Genomic DNA, 17,230 nt, shown 5'->3' on the forward strand with positions numbered 1-17,230 from the left:
ACTGTCTAGCTATCACGGTTCATGTGATACAGCCTGGTGACAGACAAACGGACAGACGGACAGCGGAGTCTTAGTAATAGGGTCCCGTTTTTACCCTTTGGGTACGGAACCCTAAAAATAAAATATAAAATTTGATAGGAAAGCATGATGCGCGATCTGAGGTACGCACAGCCATCACGCTCACTCTTACACTCAATGAGAGCGCGCGAAGAACCTGAACCCACGGGGCCTTAAAATCCCATCTCAACTATTCGTACACGCGTGCCCAGCGTGCCCTGTCCGGGCACGATTACTCATAAAGCCATCGGTCCCCGTCACCTGGTCCCCGGCGAGTACCCGATAAATCCCGATAATTTACCGTTTCTTTGTCTCTGCCCCCCATAAATCTGGGACATCCCTGTCGGTGACGTCAGTGTACCCGGTTATTTATGTAGCTGCTTTCTAACTGCGGATTAAGTTTTTATTGTCTTTTCATTGCTATAATAGGCTGTGATTAATTGTTCAGTAACGGGAAAATATCTGTGGTGTTTGTGCTAACAATCTAATGAAGAATTATGTGAACGAATCGTCTGTGAATCGAAAAACAGATTAGCACGATGAAGATTTACGGCCCGGTTCGAACAATGCTTATAAGATCTCACAGCGGTACGATACTGACCTGTCAGTGTCAAAAGTGAAGTCATTTTTTTTCAACTAAAACAACTGACAGATCAGTTTCGTATCATTGTGACATCTTATAAGCATTGTTCAAATTGGACCGCTCGGCGATTGAGGTACACACAGACACCCACCTCAGTTTGACTCGGCGGGCAAAAGATTTACCAATGTAAGCATGTAGGTATGTTTGGTAATAACACATGCGGTACAACTATTTTACTCATAATGTCACGACTTAGAAAAAGAACTTGACCTTCGACACTTAATAAAAGACACCAATCAAAGTGAAAAAACCGAGACAAATAAATCCCATCAAAAACATAAAAGGTATGTTTAGAGTACATTTTCTATATAACTGCTTTACAGCAACAGATAAAATAAAAAAACCGGCCAAGTGCGAGTCGGACTCGCGCACGAAGGGTTCCGTACCATTACGGAAAAAAACAGCAAAAAAATCACGTTTGTTGTATGGGAGCCCCATTTAAATATTTATATTATTCTGTTTTTAGTATTTGTTGTTATAGCGGCAACAGAAATACATCATCTGTGAAAATTTCAACTATCTAGCTATCACGGTTCATGAGATACAGCCTGGTGTCAGACAGACAGACGGACAGACGGACGGACAGACGGACAGCGGAGTCTTAGGTCCCGTTTTTACCCTTTGGGTACGGAACCCTAAAAACTAATCGATCAAGAAACGCGATTTTTTCGGCCTTAATTTCTTGTATCGTATGAAGTTACGCCAGAAGTCTCCATTATGATAGGTCCAACACACACTTGGCTGGTTTTTCAATAAAGTTTCCAATAACTAATATATATAAATTCAGTGATAGTGAAACGAACCCTTTACCGAATAAATGCGGTATTTGTGGGCTAATCCGTTGTCAGTCTGTTTAAATAAGCTAGGTCCAGGCTTTAAGCTCTTTAGTCCGCGCGTTTTTAATCTGACAGTCGACCTCGGAACTCGGCGTTTGTGGCAGATTCCAGGCTTTAGTCGGCTATAATGATATAGACAGATTTAGATATTTATTAGTGTCCTAAATTCGCCTTTAACGCGCCTATTCGCCTTAACTAGAATTAGAAGATTTATGGGCTTATTCAACATTTAAGATTTGGAAAAAGTTTTAGTACTTATATTTTTCATTAAAAAAAATGATTATGTGAAGTTCGCACAGATAGGTTATTATAGTTTTTTTTTTACTATTTTTACGCAGGTCATTTTATTGTTAATTCAGGGGATATCTATTTCTTGGTAAAATTATTATTTAACTTGGATGAAAATGGGCACTAACGGCGAAGTTAGTGCTCCCTACGGTAGATTATTTTGCCAACCCTGATTTTTAATGAATAGCAATATTGATAACGGGGTTTGATATCAGTAAAGGTTTTTTATTTACCTATTTATTACACATATTTTTTTTGTATTTAGTAGCAAAAGTTCGCCTAGCATATCCTGCATATCAACTGTCCTTATAGAGCATACAGTGGTGGAGTAACCTTTCACACCTCTGTCAAAAACCTTGCAAAATGTGCACAAAATCGTATACAGACATTTCCTTGTGCGATTTGTTTGTGTGTGTCAAAATGGAAATATGTTAATTTTTTATTTCAATGTTGGTGCCTCTTCATGAGTAATCTTTTGCATGCGTTACTTCTTCACCCTCCCGTAAAATTTTCGGCAGACATTTTGGTACGCAAATATGAAATACGACAGCGATATGCTTCAGTTTCTATTAGAAATTTGTTTGCAGGGGGGTCACTTAACTCTGCAGCTTACTGTACCGTCATGTAGTAATGTCACGTTACCGATCGCCTAAACTCATCTACATTATGCTCTTTTTAATATAAAAAAAAACGTTTCATTATTAGTTCAATTATTTCATTTCTTCCTCAAATCCAATTGTAATGCGAACAAAAAACGAACTTCATTCGAACTAGGATCTCTTTTAAAAACCCAACTCGGTATTCGCCGGGTAATCTCTATTTTACCGAATTAGCATATTGGGAACGAGACCTAGAATTATATTGCAAAATAAAAAAGGGAAATGTATGGAAATCATGCGCTTATTATACGAGAGTGGTTCTCTTCACAATTGTTTTAATGGAAATAAAAAAGGCACTCGCGAGCATCCAATAGCACTCTCTTAATAAAGATAGGTTTGTTATCTTAAAGGTTATTACAATTCTTAGCGACTTCAAAACGAGTTCAAAACGCTGCCTGCGTGTTGGGCACCCTACCAAGGGCACAAAATTTTGATAGGTATTTTTAATTTTTAGCTTTAGTTATTACAATTGTAGTTAGTTTTAGTTTTATTATTTATTTTATGTGTAATTGTTATATTAACAAAATATTATATTTTTAGACTTAGTTCTTTTTGTATAATGTTTGATGATGGTCGGCAGTCGTCAACTGTGCGTTTCTCCAGAAACTTCCTGCCTCACAGAACTGTGGAATGAACTGTCGCCTGCGGTATTTCCGGACCGATACGACCTTCATACCTTCAAGAAAAGACCGTACTCCCATCTTAAAGGACGGCAACCCATGCAGGTGCCCATGGTGACGTCAATTGCTTACCATGAGGCGATCCGTCTGCTCGTTTGCCTCCTATATCATTAAAAAAAATAGTTCGGGTATTTTATTCCGTACCCAAAGGATAAAAACGGGACCCTATTACTAAGACTCCGCTGTCCGTCTGTCTGTCTGTCTGTCACCAGGCTGTATCTCATGAACCGTGATAGCTAGACAGTTGAAATTTTCACAGATGATGTATTTCTGTTGCCGCTATAACAACAAATACTAAAAAGTACGGAACCTCCAGTGGGTGAGTTCGACTCGCACTTGTCCGGTTTTTTTTTATCATGGGCTTCAAATATTACTCAATAATGTAAACGGAAAACTCAGTCAGTCAGTTTACTCGTACTTTAGTCAGTTTTTCTTGGGTGATAGGTACCTAAGGCTAGGTACACACGGCGTTAATTTTTCTCGTATACCGTTTACGGATATGTGAACGATTTTGTAAGTTGCGGTTTGCGGTACAAATTTTGCTGTCACCACAGAATAAATAATAGTACTACCATACAGAAAGTAAACTTCCTACACACCTAAGTTTGACAGCGGTTCAGGGACGAATCATGCTGTCCCTTTCTAATATATGTCACTATCCGTTTCGGCTATTTATGGTTGTCAAAATTCAAGTCATTATCTGTGGTCGTGCACGCAAAGGAACGTCAAGTTGTGTTAACCCTAATAATTGCTCGAAGCAATGCTGAGCCGAACGGAGCCGAGAATACCCGAAAAGAGGAGTTTCGCACCCCTGCTGTCACTACGGTATTCGATAAAACCCCGTATACGATATAATAGCAAGCAGTGTAAAATATAACTAAACTATGACTTGTCGTTATTCTCGTCCTTGGCATTGTGATTCCATTTGATCGGACTGCGATACGCGTCCCATCCGGATTAGGAAATGTTAAAACTCCTTCGATATTCGATCCCTTTATAATCGAGGGACAGGGTGCCTAGCCAAGATGCCAGTCGTTTGTGCCGAACGAAACGGTAATTTCTCTCTCTCTATCTATCACTCTTCCATATTAGTGCGACAGAAACTAGGAGGATATAACCAAACGGAGACGCCATGTCTGTAATTTTCTGTACAAAAATGTCTGCCGATTTTTGCAAGGGAGGGGAACGTCAAATGTATACGTAACGTAAAAATAGTCGTGTCAGATAAACGTCAGTCCATACATTATGTATTGGCCGACTATTTTCGACAGAGGGGAACGCCTGTCAATGGCTACTCCGTTTGGTTATATCCTTTTAGGACAGAAATGTAAACGATTGGCATCTTGGCTATGCACCCAGATCTCAAAAGGACATGTAGTTGCAAGTACGATACAGCCTCTTTAAAAAAATTTTAAGGGTGCCCCGGGTAATTGAGTAGTAGGTATATTTTGTCCGGTTGTAGGGACACCAACCGACCGTCGGGTCAAGGATAGGTCTCGGTTAAACTGGGTAAATGAGGTCTAGGTTTCTCTCTTCAATTTAACTCTCTTTAGATATTGTCATTTATTAAATATATTAATAACGGGTCACTCACGTATTTTAAGTCGAAAACGCGCCGCGTGAGTGACGTGTTATTAATATATTTAATATGTCTGTCTCACGGAAGTTTTGTTATTAAAATTGTCATTTATTAATGAATATAAAATAAAAAATCAACAACAAGTCACTCTCCATGAGACAGGCTTGGCCTAGTTTGAGTACCACTGTAATTTTTTTGATGTATTTTTTTGCCTCAATAAACCTTTTTCATTTTCAATTATAGGTACGTAAAGATCATCATTAATTTTTTTTGACAAAGTTGTCTCATAAACATTGAATAACACCCTTGAAGATACTAACGGGCCAATTCGGACAATGATCTAGATATCAACTAGATATCCACTAGATATGAAACAGACGATAACGAGATATTTAAGAGTCATGTCAAATTTGACATTTCCGCGATTCCGAATGTCCTCTTGGACGATCTCTTTAAAATTTGCTTAAGATATTACTTAGACATCCAATGGATATCAAATCCCAAAACGTCACAATAATTGTAGCGTGAAATGACAATTGGTTTCTTGAATCGAACTGTAAAAGATAACTAGTTGAGAACTAAACTATAACGTATCTATTAGATCTCGTATTGTTCTCGTATCTAGTAATTATCACGTCACGTTGTTCGAATTGACCGGAAAGATTTTTACTTATGCTACAGCATTCGTTCGACAACCTGCAAATACTCAGAAATGTAAAAAATCCCACCCCTCTCATAACTGCCTTTTTTAAAATCTGCATCCCATGGTCCCCCTACAACCAGCATCCTTCTACCGGCGAGGGGGACAAACCTATTTTGCCTAAAATTAGAACCTCATAAGACATTTGACGCGATGAGATTCAATTCCAGGGTGAATTGGATATTTAGCGGAGCGGAGGGTCGATGCCTTGAGGTCATTGACTTACGATCTAATATATAATCTATATACCTACAAGCAGAACCGCTTACGTAGATTCTGAAGGAACACGCCGAAAATGCGCCTGTAGCGAAAAAGCGTATTAACAGTGAAAAAATAAATGAAAACAAGTTGCAAAATGACATATTACACGGAAAATCATTTATACGTGATCGTATTAAGAGTCCCCAGCAAGCTCGGCCGAATTTCACCTTCCCATACAAACGGAGTTTCGTTCTTATTTTAAAACTGCGTGTTGGATTGTAATGAAACTTGCACATACAATGACATGAGGTATATCTATGTCTGTAATTAGTTTATATAGCTCTAGTATATAAAACAAACAAAATACAGCAAAAACAAGTTTTGTATGAAAAACTTAAATTCGCTGTATTTTTTACTATATTATCTAAAACAGCTACATAAACTAATTACAGACCTAGATATACCTTATCCTATTGTAAGTACAAAGTTTCAGAGCAATACAAATTTATGCGAATCATAAAAAAATACTAGACCTGTTTCAAAATTTAAGTTTTTTTTTTAAATAAAAAAACAGTACCAATCGATTTCTTATATTTTATTTGAAAAAATATTGTACAGCAAAAATATACATAAACGCAATATTTCACCGACAAAATGGCAATTTGTTTGTTTTCCATATATCGAAACGGCTTCTAAGCAATATTAGCGATTAGCGACGTTACATCGTGACGTCATGATGTATTGCCATTTTGTTTGGGGCGTTTCGTCAGTAAAGTGCGATTGTGACTTTGACTATCATTTGTGACTTTTGTATTGCTTTGAGACAATGGGTCCCATACAGACATTTGATCCTCAAAACAAACCTGATCGACTGATACCATTAATAAAAATTTGTCAACTACCCTATTTTACATAAAGTGAAAGTAGGAAAATGATTTCCGTTTCATTATGCGACAGTTCCACACGGACCAGTATCGAAATTAATTTTTAACAAGCAGAAACGTCTGCGATCGATGCTATTAAGCTTAGAATAAATTTAAAAGTGGAAAAATTACTGCCTTGGGTGAGACTTGAACTCACGGCCTCTGGATCGATACTCCAGCGCTCTGCCAACTGAGCCACCAAGACCTCATCCATAGTCAGCAAATCTTCCCACTATATGGGTCTAGGGGACCCTAGCGATATCTACCGTAAGAGTGTTACACGAGTGTATCGAAATATTCGAAATTGTTCTCTGTTCGCCATTTTTTTGAATCGCTGTATTTATTCGAGTGTTTCTCCACGGTCGCCCCACTTTGAGAATTTAATGCTTTAGCACACTCGGTCTAGTCGGTGAAATGATCTCCACTCTTATTTAGCTAAGCGTGACAACACATAATTCTCCTTCACTTACCTGAAATATGTTCTTATCTGGCCTTTTTTCCTCTTATTCCCTCAAAATTTTTAAAATATACTGTAGCATATCATTAAGGGGGTATCATCACTACATAGTATAATACAAAGTCGCTTTCCGCTGTCTGTCCGTCTGTCTTAGATCTTTAAAACTAACGCAACGGATTTTGATGCGGTTTTTTTTAATAGATAGAGTGATTCAAGAGGAAGATTTATATGTATAATTTGTAAAGGTTTTGTGTAAATTAGTTGAACTAACCGGGCGATCGGGCGATTTTATTTACTAAATACATTCATGTGACATTCATATTCGGACTCAAGCTCAACGCAAATACGCATGTGATATAATTAGCTATAAATACCTACTATAATTAATACTAATTATTGTTGTATATGGAATATAAATGATGTGTAAATTTGAAAATGTGATGTGTAAAATTATTATTTTATCAATAAATAAATTTAATTGAATTGAATGTATACCTACTCCGTTAGGATTCCGTACCCAAAGGGTAAAAACGGGACCCTATTACTAAGACTCCGCTGTCCGTCTGTCTGTCACCAGGCTGTATCTCATGAACCGTGATAGCTAGACAGTTGAAATTTTCACAGATGATGTAATTCTGTAGCCGCTACTCGCACTTGGCCGGTTCTTATTTTATCAATACCGATAAAGTTATTTGTGTGAAAAACACTATAAATCTATGCATAAATTGAATATCATGTAAACTTTGAACATTTTATTCGAAATTCCCCACAGCACTCCTTTGCCACGCACAGGCATTCAGCTTTTGCATCATTTCACTTTCCGACCACTTTTAACGGCGACCGGAAGCGAGCGAGGGTTCCGCGAGGGTTGCCACTTCCGGGGAGACATTTTATTTTTGACTGGCACTTTCAAATGTCACTGTAAATCTTTTTATATGAAAGCTGTGTTTAATGTAGGTGACTACTTAAGTAGCTGGAAAACACAGTACCTACTTAGTTATTTAACTGAAATAACAGTAGACATGTTTGTAACTAGCATAATTTAACGCATCTTTAATTTTATAATAAAAAAAGTATATATTTATTACTTAGATTCCGACAGAAATGTATATCCGTTAAAGAACATACGAGGCAATGTTAATCTTTAATTGTCAATAGGTAGTACCAAAAAGATTTTTACGATTAAGTACCTTTCTTTTAATTCTTTATAGTTAACGCTATCTCTACTGAGCTCGTTCACTTACCTGTACTAACAATGGCATTCTGTTAAACAAAAGCCATTATTTCTTTTGTTTGAGCGCGTGGCCTTTGTGCCTGAGGCTCACACACAATTGGCCACGCGCGCAGGCACAAAGGCCACGCGCTCACACAAAAGAAATAATGGCTTTTGTTTAACAGAATGCCATTGTTAGTACAGGTAAGTGAACGAGCTCAGCAGAAATAGCGTTAACTATACAAAGGTCTACCCTTAAAAACGTCGGCTTGTAGGACTATCGACAAATGTCAATTTTTTTATAGTTAGATATTTTTATTAATTTATATTTCAGCATTCCACTGCTGTACAAAAGCGTATCCCCTGTTACCATGACTCGATATTGTACTTCTCCCTGCCAGTTGTTATGAATATTTAACAAACTCCTCACATTGTATATACTACGTTTGCAACTAAGGCACGCTCCGTAGCGTATCGTAGTCAATTATATCTATCACTTCTACACTAGTGCGACATTGACAGTTGCGTATCGTTCGCTACGATTGCACGTTGGCTACGCACCCAGACCATTTAATTTCTTTCTCACGTTGTCAACCCTACGGCCGATCCCCATTTAAATTGCCGGAAATTGGCGCGCGCACTGCACCGCACTGGCCACTTTGTACTTTATACGTTCATGCCAAATCGTCACAGTTCGCTATCTTATTTATTTCACAGCTCACATTTCTGTAGTACTATACCAAATCGTAAAATGTTTGATTTGTTGTTTTTGCACAATTGTCACTTCTCACTCTAGCGAATCGAATTACCCTATTGAAGCCCTATTGTATTTGTTTAATTTTTTTATGATTCTTATTTAAGTAAGTATGTTAAATTATTACAATTTGAAATTTGCTTATTAAATAGTTTGTAGCGAATTTACTCAAACAATCATAAGTGTTTATCGTACATTTAAAATGTAGTTAAATATACTTTATATACTTCTAAGATAACTGTTAACTAACCGCGTGGAAGAGCGGTGCTCTCTTAGCACAAGTGTTTTCTCACTTAAAAAGAGGCACCAGCGCAGATATTGTAATTTGTGTTTTTTAAGCTACCGAATAAATTTTTTTTTTTTTTTTTTATTTAACATCATCAATAGTAACATTAGTAATGGATAAAACAACGCGCCAAAAGTATTTGCCACCGCGAATAATTTTTCCAAATAGATTAATCTTATACGCCGCGTAATGCGCCGAAATGAAGACCACATGACTCGAGAAGTACTTGGCCATAGAAGAAGGCAAAAGAGGCAGAGGCTGCAACCTGGATGCAGACAGTCCAAAAAGATTTGCTGACGACGGTCTTAACCCTTAAATGCATAATGATGTATATATGCATCGTATATTTGATGGTCCGTGGCTCAATATGCAGCTATCCAAAATCACATTTATTACTTTTATACAGCATGACACATCTATTTCAATTTATTAAAAAGTTATACAAAAAATCATGCATTTAAGGGTTAACGCCAGAAATGACGCAAAACCGCCAATATTGGCGAAAAAGTATAAAGAGGGCTGATCCGAATAGCCAGGGAATTGATTTGAGAGATCTTATAAATGTCTTCAGTTCGCGTTCAACAGTATCTGTTACAGTGTAATTACATACCCATCTTTTTTGTTGTCATTAAAAAAACCGGCCAAGTGCGAGTCGGACTCGCGCACCGAGGGTTCCGTACTTTTTAGTATTTGTTGTTATAGCGGCAACAGAAATACATCATCTGTGAAAATTTCAACTGTCTAGCTATCACGGTTCATGAGATACAGCCTGGTGACAGACAGACAGACGGGCAGACGGACAGACGGACGGACAGACGGACGGCGAAGTCTTAGTAATAGGGTCCCGTTTTTACCCTTTGGGTACGGAACCCTAAAAATGGCAATACTTTTGCCGCATCAGTCTCTTCCGCTACTTTTGATACTGAGTAAAACATCGTGCGTAAACATATAAAATCCTGATAGGCCACTTCAAAATACAGAACGTGATTTATTCCTTAATAAACCGACCATTAAATTATTCGTAAATCAGGAATTCACTTAAAACATCCCGTCAAAAACAGGTCAAGCGTCACTTAGCGAACCCTGTTCCAAACCGCACGGAACCCAAGGGCACTCCGTTACGGAACCCTTGTTTTAATTTCAGCATTAGCCTTGCAAAACTCTAGCTAATTCCGATTTAGGTTGAAAGTGTCTTCATTCGTTTCTGCAATTGTTTTTGTTTGACTAAAAATGTTTCGAATGAAATGTAAATATTTATGAAAACAAAATGGAAACGAAAGTTTACTCGTATATCCCAAAAAGTTAAGAATACTTACGGTAATTCTGGTTTTGACTTAATATTGGCCATCTTACCAAAGTTTTACCCCCATATTCATGAAACTTTACTTACAAAGCTCAACTAATTTGAGTCGCTTAACTTCAAACTGATAAATCCAACTGTCAGATTTAACGACTTTGGTCTTAAGAAAAGGTAATAGGGTTGATATTTCCTAAGAGGGTCGAATGGATTTTGGTTTGAAGTTAAGCGACACATTTTATATCTTTTTTGCATAAGTCAAAATGACGGATTAAGATAAACAATAGCTTAATAAAGCTTGTAACGCGTTCATTATAACATTGTAGACAAAATATGTTAGTAAAGTAATAAGATCTGTAAATCTGTAGATAACTTGCCTCCACGGTGTGAGGTAATTTCTGGGCGAGTGGTGCGTGGCGGTCTATATATGAAATACATATTATGTCTTTTCAATTCAGTCTTTAGCCATCTGTTTTGAAAAAGATCCATCGACACGAGTCACACATGTAACCTATAGCGAATACACAGACAGCAAGATAGATCCCCTTGTGGATTGAAAACGTGATCCATTCGATTGGCAATCGTCACGTGACGCTGACGTGACGGCGTCACAAACGATAATATACCTATGTATATTATCGTACCTATGTACGGGACAGGAGCGTTACAAACGATACATTACGGATTGATACCTGCTTCGTTGCCTGGATTTACGAAACGAATTCTTTCTTACGCTCGTAATTCGTTGGGGAAAAAAATGTTTATTGTTATTTACTTGTTGTAAAGTTTCTATTGCACTGTTTAATAATATACATATTTTAATTTCAGACGAAGTGGACGTGATTGGCTACACGTCCAACCAGAGCGATAGCGAGTCGCTGGTGTCGGGCCGCAGCGGCAGCGGAGACAGCGGCGTCTGCGAGCGCGCGCGGCGCGGGCGTCGCTCGCCGCGCAACGCGCGCCGCGCGCCCCGCAACACGAGGGTCTAGGTTAGTACTGTTAGTAGTAACGTGAACTTTACAACCGGCCTGTATGACAACCTGATGGATAGTTCAGTGAGAAGAATACAGGCTTGCCTTGCAAATATCACCGTTTAGATCATCTTTACAACAGCTGTTCTAGTCAATTTTATAGTCGCTTAACAAAAAGAGTTTTGAAGGCTAGTAAGCTCAAATTAATAATCGAGGTGAGATTCCATATTATGCCACGATCTTTTATTGATATAAGCCTTTCAATAAATGCTCTCTTGTAACTCGAGTAATCCATTACTTAATGTCTGAAAAGGATCGATAATTAAGTCGAACGTTTTCATTTCCAGGTTTCAAGTGGGCGGAGCGAGCGTGACGTCATAACTTTGTAACGTAAACAATCGTAGAACATTTTGTTGATACATGTACTAAGGCGACTGTTGTTTCTGTGACTGAACGTGACGAGTGCCCGCGCCGCGACTGACGCCGGCGACCCTGGTGGCGCCATCTAGTCGCACCGAGCTCTGGCCGCCACGCGCCGGTCTTAACACCTCTGCAAAAATATCACCGAGTACAAAATTGCCAAAAACCCGTTTATTTCAACTTTTCTGCAATATCGCATATCGGTGTGGATTCCATTTCTCGGTTACAATGAGCGCTCGATTCGATTTCAGAGGTGAAGGGGATTATATTGCCCCAAATGCAATGCCTGTCTCACTTTTTGTGTGTTACTCGCACATTCCTTTTGTATTAATCAATTCGAGTGCACATTGTTTTCCATTGTACCTAGTTTCACAAACTACATCCGGTCTTTGTAATTAGTTTTAGTTTAGCGTTGGGGTAAATTCATAAATAGTAAAAAAAAACTAGTTTTGGAAACTTCATGACTCTTCGTACAAAATAATACATATTGGGCTTAGAACGCCTTGTATTTTCATCATCATTGATATTGTGGTAATAATCATGTTATTTTACTATACGTTATTGAATTTTCTATCGGTCATATTGAAACGGTCTAGTTGATCGTTACTCTTTAGGGTACTTATCGTTAATTTCACAAACGTTGCTGATTTAGCAAAATGTTGTATAGATAAATATCAATTTTATATTTGTATATAATTATTTTTCATGTAAAAAATCAATCAAATAGAATTAGATCTGTGAATTTTAAGTGGACGTCTACAAAAACTTATATTGGGTTACAAGCCCACCAAAAATAATTATAGAAAGGATTCCATTTAGTTCACGCGTACTAACCAGATCATTTCGGCTATGAAGATTTTTTTGGAAACGCTCTGTACAGGCGGACCCACTAAACATCTCGTTGCGTCAAAGTATTGGATGCGAATGTATTTGAAGACGTGTGGTTCTCTCTTTAAGTCCTATGTCCCAAAACAGGCTTCAAAGTGACTAAGTAATGAGTTTTCAACCGATCACAACTAGTCCTGGGTCTCTTTGTACATATTTATTTTAAATACTTGTGTTTTTTTTATTAGCGCAATATTAATTTCCTTATAAGGCAACATCAAAAATTAACTCAGTTAATACCTGAGAATCTCCATACATTTTGTCCGAACAGCGGTGACAAAATGGTGTTTTGTGGCCACACGTTTTCACACCGCGCTACCACAATATTTCAAAGTTTATCTACAGTCCTATTTTGCCGCTGTACCTACGTTTGTACCGCCTGTACCGCCCGTTGCTCGATCAACTCACGCGCAAACCTACAACCTTTTTGTCATCAAATTTTATTTATTATCATCTTCTACGCATGTCGACGGACCCCACAGACTAACATCGTATTCTTAAGTATTGATATTGAATATTCTATGATCTCACTTCATTGTCACACACCCATCTTCAGTAATTTGTCATTATAGTAGACTTGTTTGTTAAATTATTTATTTTATTCGACATAGTCGCAGTAATATGGGAGTGGTCATTGTTGTGTATAAATATTGAGATCAACAATATTATTATTTATTTTAGATAGAGTGAAATGACTATAATAATTAATATATTATTGCGAATTAATATAAAATTATATTTTTTTTTAATTTTTAATATATGGACAAGTCGAATGACAAAATTACTTTAGTGGTATTTAATTTATGTGGACATTCACATACCAAAAATAAATACTTATTATACACTGTAATAAAGGACAATATGGTAATGTGTCGAAACAAAATCTTGCAAGGGGAAAACAACTATAAGAGTACACATATTTTGTTAAAGCTATTTTACCGTGTATAAATTGTTAATTCATTTTGTGAAGAGCGAATGACCTTGTATATTATGTATGTTCAACAATTTTGGTGACGACGCAATTGCCCGGAGTCACCCTCAGATTCCGGCGGCGCGTGATTTTAATGATTGCATTAAATCTTATTGTAAATTGTTTTAGGTATGAATGTTATGTAAGGATAGTTGTAACGTATTATCATTTGTAAGTATAACATTTATTTTAGAAATGACAGTCTGATCTCTTAAGGTAATTAATGCGTGTGATGGGGCGTGCCAGTCGGGTTTTAGCAATGTTCTACCGCGGATCAACCTACAATAGAAATGTACTATATACATTTATTAGTAATCGTACTGATTATTACATTCGACAGACTTTACTTATTTTGACATACATTACTGACGATTAACTATGACATACATGAATATATACCTAAAATTTAACACACACATATCGATCGGATTCTAAGTTCTCAGGTAGTACTAAAGTACTTTTATACTTCATCTATCTTTATGTCATAAAAATACATTATAAACAACTATCCTTTTGACCCTGTCTGGTTTTCCACTGCTTAAAAAAAATATTTATAAAATAAAATATGTATAAAATATTTATTATTCTCTCGTTTAATGCTTCTCGTAAAACCTAGCGCGCCAAACAAAATTAAATTTTATCGCTATTGCTAAGCTTAAAACTATTAGAGGGGAGCTGACTGGTTATAAAATAATGTGATATTTTTGCTGCACGCACTTAGTCTATGAATCTCGACAACTTTCATTGATCTCGAGCAGAATTGAAATCGTAAAGGCGAGAAAGATCTCAAACACTTAATTTTGAAAGCTAGTAAAAAGCATTACAAAACGCTTATAGGCCTTTGATAGTCGCTTTTGACCAATTTCCCTCTTTAAAAAAAAATCCAGGTTGGTCCGCAGTAGTATATAGAGGGCCCGACACCTCCAAATACTTGTGACGCCTAAGACCTGTGTGCCTCTGTCAATCCTGCCTCAAAGATATCAACAAACTATCAGTTTCAAATTATATTACTATCACAAAACTATATATTTATATTTTTTATTTTAGAACAGTGCTTTGTCGATCTTGTTATTATGTACTACCAATGTGTTGCGATACTTCATTCAAGAACTTGTGCGAATGCCTGGATGATTTATATTTGCTGCCTTGATTGAGTGAACCATTTTAATAGTACACTCGACGATAATTACAAATAGGAGCCTTGTCCATTGTTAAAAATATATCGTTTAGATAAAATATATTTGGCAAATCCATCCTTCACTTGAACTAATTTAACTGCACTTTTATTCTTGTGACTTTCAGACATTTATAACCTTCAGTCCCTTTCGTAACTATAGGTACCTATTTGATTGAAGGTTAAATGGCGAAAGAACTTTGTAATAAGGCCTTGTTTTCATAGAGTACGTTTTGGCGCGTTTCCTGTTAACTTATAAAATCGTTTTGCTGTTAGCTGACTTGTCTGTGGTCAACCAATAAGATATCAGAAAGCGCGCAATAGACTATGGAAATGATGCCTTATTGTCGTAGCCTAGCTGTCAGAATACTCCGAATTATTGTCTGGTCTGCTCAGTTCGAGTAGACGCTAGGTTATCATGTAGAACTCATGTTTCATTTGCGATTGCCGTGTGTGGGTGCAAGCGGCGACGGGACGCTTTAAGAGTACAAATTCTGTATAAGCCCCTACTTGAGTGTTAATTCTAAATGTTAATTTTTAAAAACACGAAACAGGGAGACGGTATCGGTGTACGATGTACGAAAATTAGTGTATTTTAGCGCGCGGGCGACAGTAGTGGCAATGGATCCAGTCATCTGCCTTCGGTGTTGTCTCTTTCTTAAATAAATTGTCTATCCTATCGCTACAGTGAGTTTAAGTTGCTATTTCCTACTTGACTCTATTCTGTCGCACGTAGTAGCCGCGGCTCGGTGTCAACCCGACAGTCACTGTATCGATAGGGTATTTGTACGTGCGTGCACTGTACGCGCGCACTCTTTACTAGATAATAAATGTGTTATTAAAATTGAAATTGCAATAAATTGTCCTGCCGACCAGCTCTGGCAACCCTACTTGGACTTGCTTCTGTAAATTAAAAATTTTAGTCCGGCGTGTAAAAAAATATCAGTACGATTGTAAATATTGGAGCCAAAATTTTTATACAAATTATTTCATTAATATATTGTCCGGCAAGTTCGGGTTGGGGTTGCCAGGTTGGACGGAAAATGCGCCGTCACAAACTCATGTGGTGGTTTCTGAACGAAAGATGAAGACCGAATGATACTACTTAAACGTATCCCTCTTAAATCCGCCAATCAGGTCCATACCCTCTATAACAGCCAATCCGAAAAAGTTTACGTTTGTGTAGTATCACGGATTTCGACTTTAATAGTGCTAAAAGACTGGCGTAGCGGACCGCGACCTTGGTCCGGTAAGCTTATCTCATTCTCGCTCATACTCATAGCTGCGTCCTTAATGGACGTACGGCGGACCACCTTCCAACAAACAGGCAGGCAGGTTGGATCGAACAGAACAGGCATCGGACCGTACCAAGGTCGCGGTCCGGTACACCCGTCTGTTAGTGCTTTATTTTTGAGCACCTTTGCGTCCTGATATCAGCATACTGGTCACAAGCAAGCAAACATCATTGTGCAAATTATTACATTCTACGATAGGTACGTGTGTAACAAAATTAGACTGCTATATTTAGGTAAAAATGGTGTTAAAATCGTAGAATCTAATAACTTTTCACTGTTAATGGTTTTAAGGTAGACTTTTAAAATCTCAGTCTGTAAACAAGTCAGAAAACTTTGTCCCAACTACTTTAAGGCCTACGGGACCTATTGAAAAATGACTTTTTTTTATTATAATACCTCTAGACGATCCAGTTCATTGCGCAATATTGTCTCACTTTCACTCCAATGAACTGCATGTAATGAGATGATTTTGTCCGTGTGCACTATGTGTTTGTTGCCCATTTTTTTATATTTCGTTCAGAAACCGGTAGAGTACGACCGACGGTTCTGTCTGAGTAGGCAAACATAGGTACCGCGACAACTGCTGTTGTGATTTGGCAGCATTATTCAATGTATTTGACGAACGTGGCACATATAATTTACTATATGTAAAAAAGTTATAGAACTAATTTAATAAAATTATAAATAAATAATTTCTTTGTTTTATTTGTCTACGTTTACCAAAAAAGGAACATTTTTAACCTTTTAATCGCTGTACGAGGCAAATTAAGAATGTCGTTTCAATGTAACCCTGTGGATAACAACAGTTATAAATTGCGTGATCTGACGTACGGCGGTTAAATAGGGTTAAAAGCCAGTGGGTTTATAAAATACCATTCTAGCCTATTAAGAATTAGGCTATGAACAACGGAGATACCTGGAGATATCAATCAATAATATCAA

The 17,230-nt window shown here is 37.4% G+C and overlaps 1 protein-coding gene across 2 annotated transcripts in view; it reads left to right on the forward strand.

Annotated features, from left to right (window-relative positions):
- LOC134744676 (max dimerization protein 1-like) overlaps positions 1-16,980 on the forward strand; it is a 445,229-nt gene extending 428,249 nt beyond the window's left edge. For both annotated transcript variants that reach the window (XM_063678583.1, XM_063678582.1), the window contains exons 6-7: positions 11,402-11,562; positions 11,892-16,980. In XM_063678583.1, the coding sequence (XP_063534653.1) occupies positions 11,402-11,562 (161 nt within the window). In that variant the 3' untranslated portion in view covers positions 11,892-16,980. The remainder of the gene's footprint in view (positions 1-11,401; positions 11,563-11,891) is intronic.
- The last annotated feature ends 250 nt before the right edge of the window (positions 16,981-17,230 follow it).

This window comes from Cydia strobilella, chromosome 10 (assembly GCF_947568885.1).
Source record: "Cydia strobilella chromosome 10, ilCydStro3.1, whole genome shotgun sequence".
In the NCBI taxonomy this organism is placed as follows: Eukaryota; Metazoa; Arthropoda; class Insecta; order Lepidoptera; family Tortricidae; genus Cydia; species Cydia strobilella.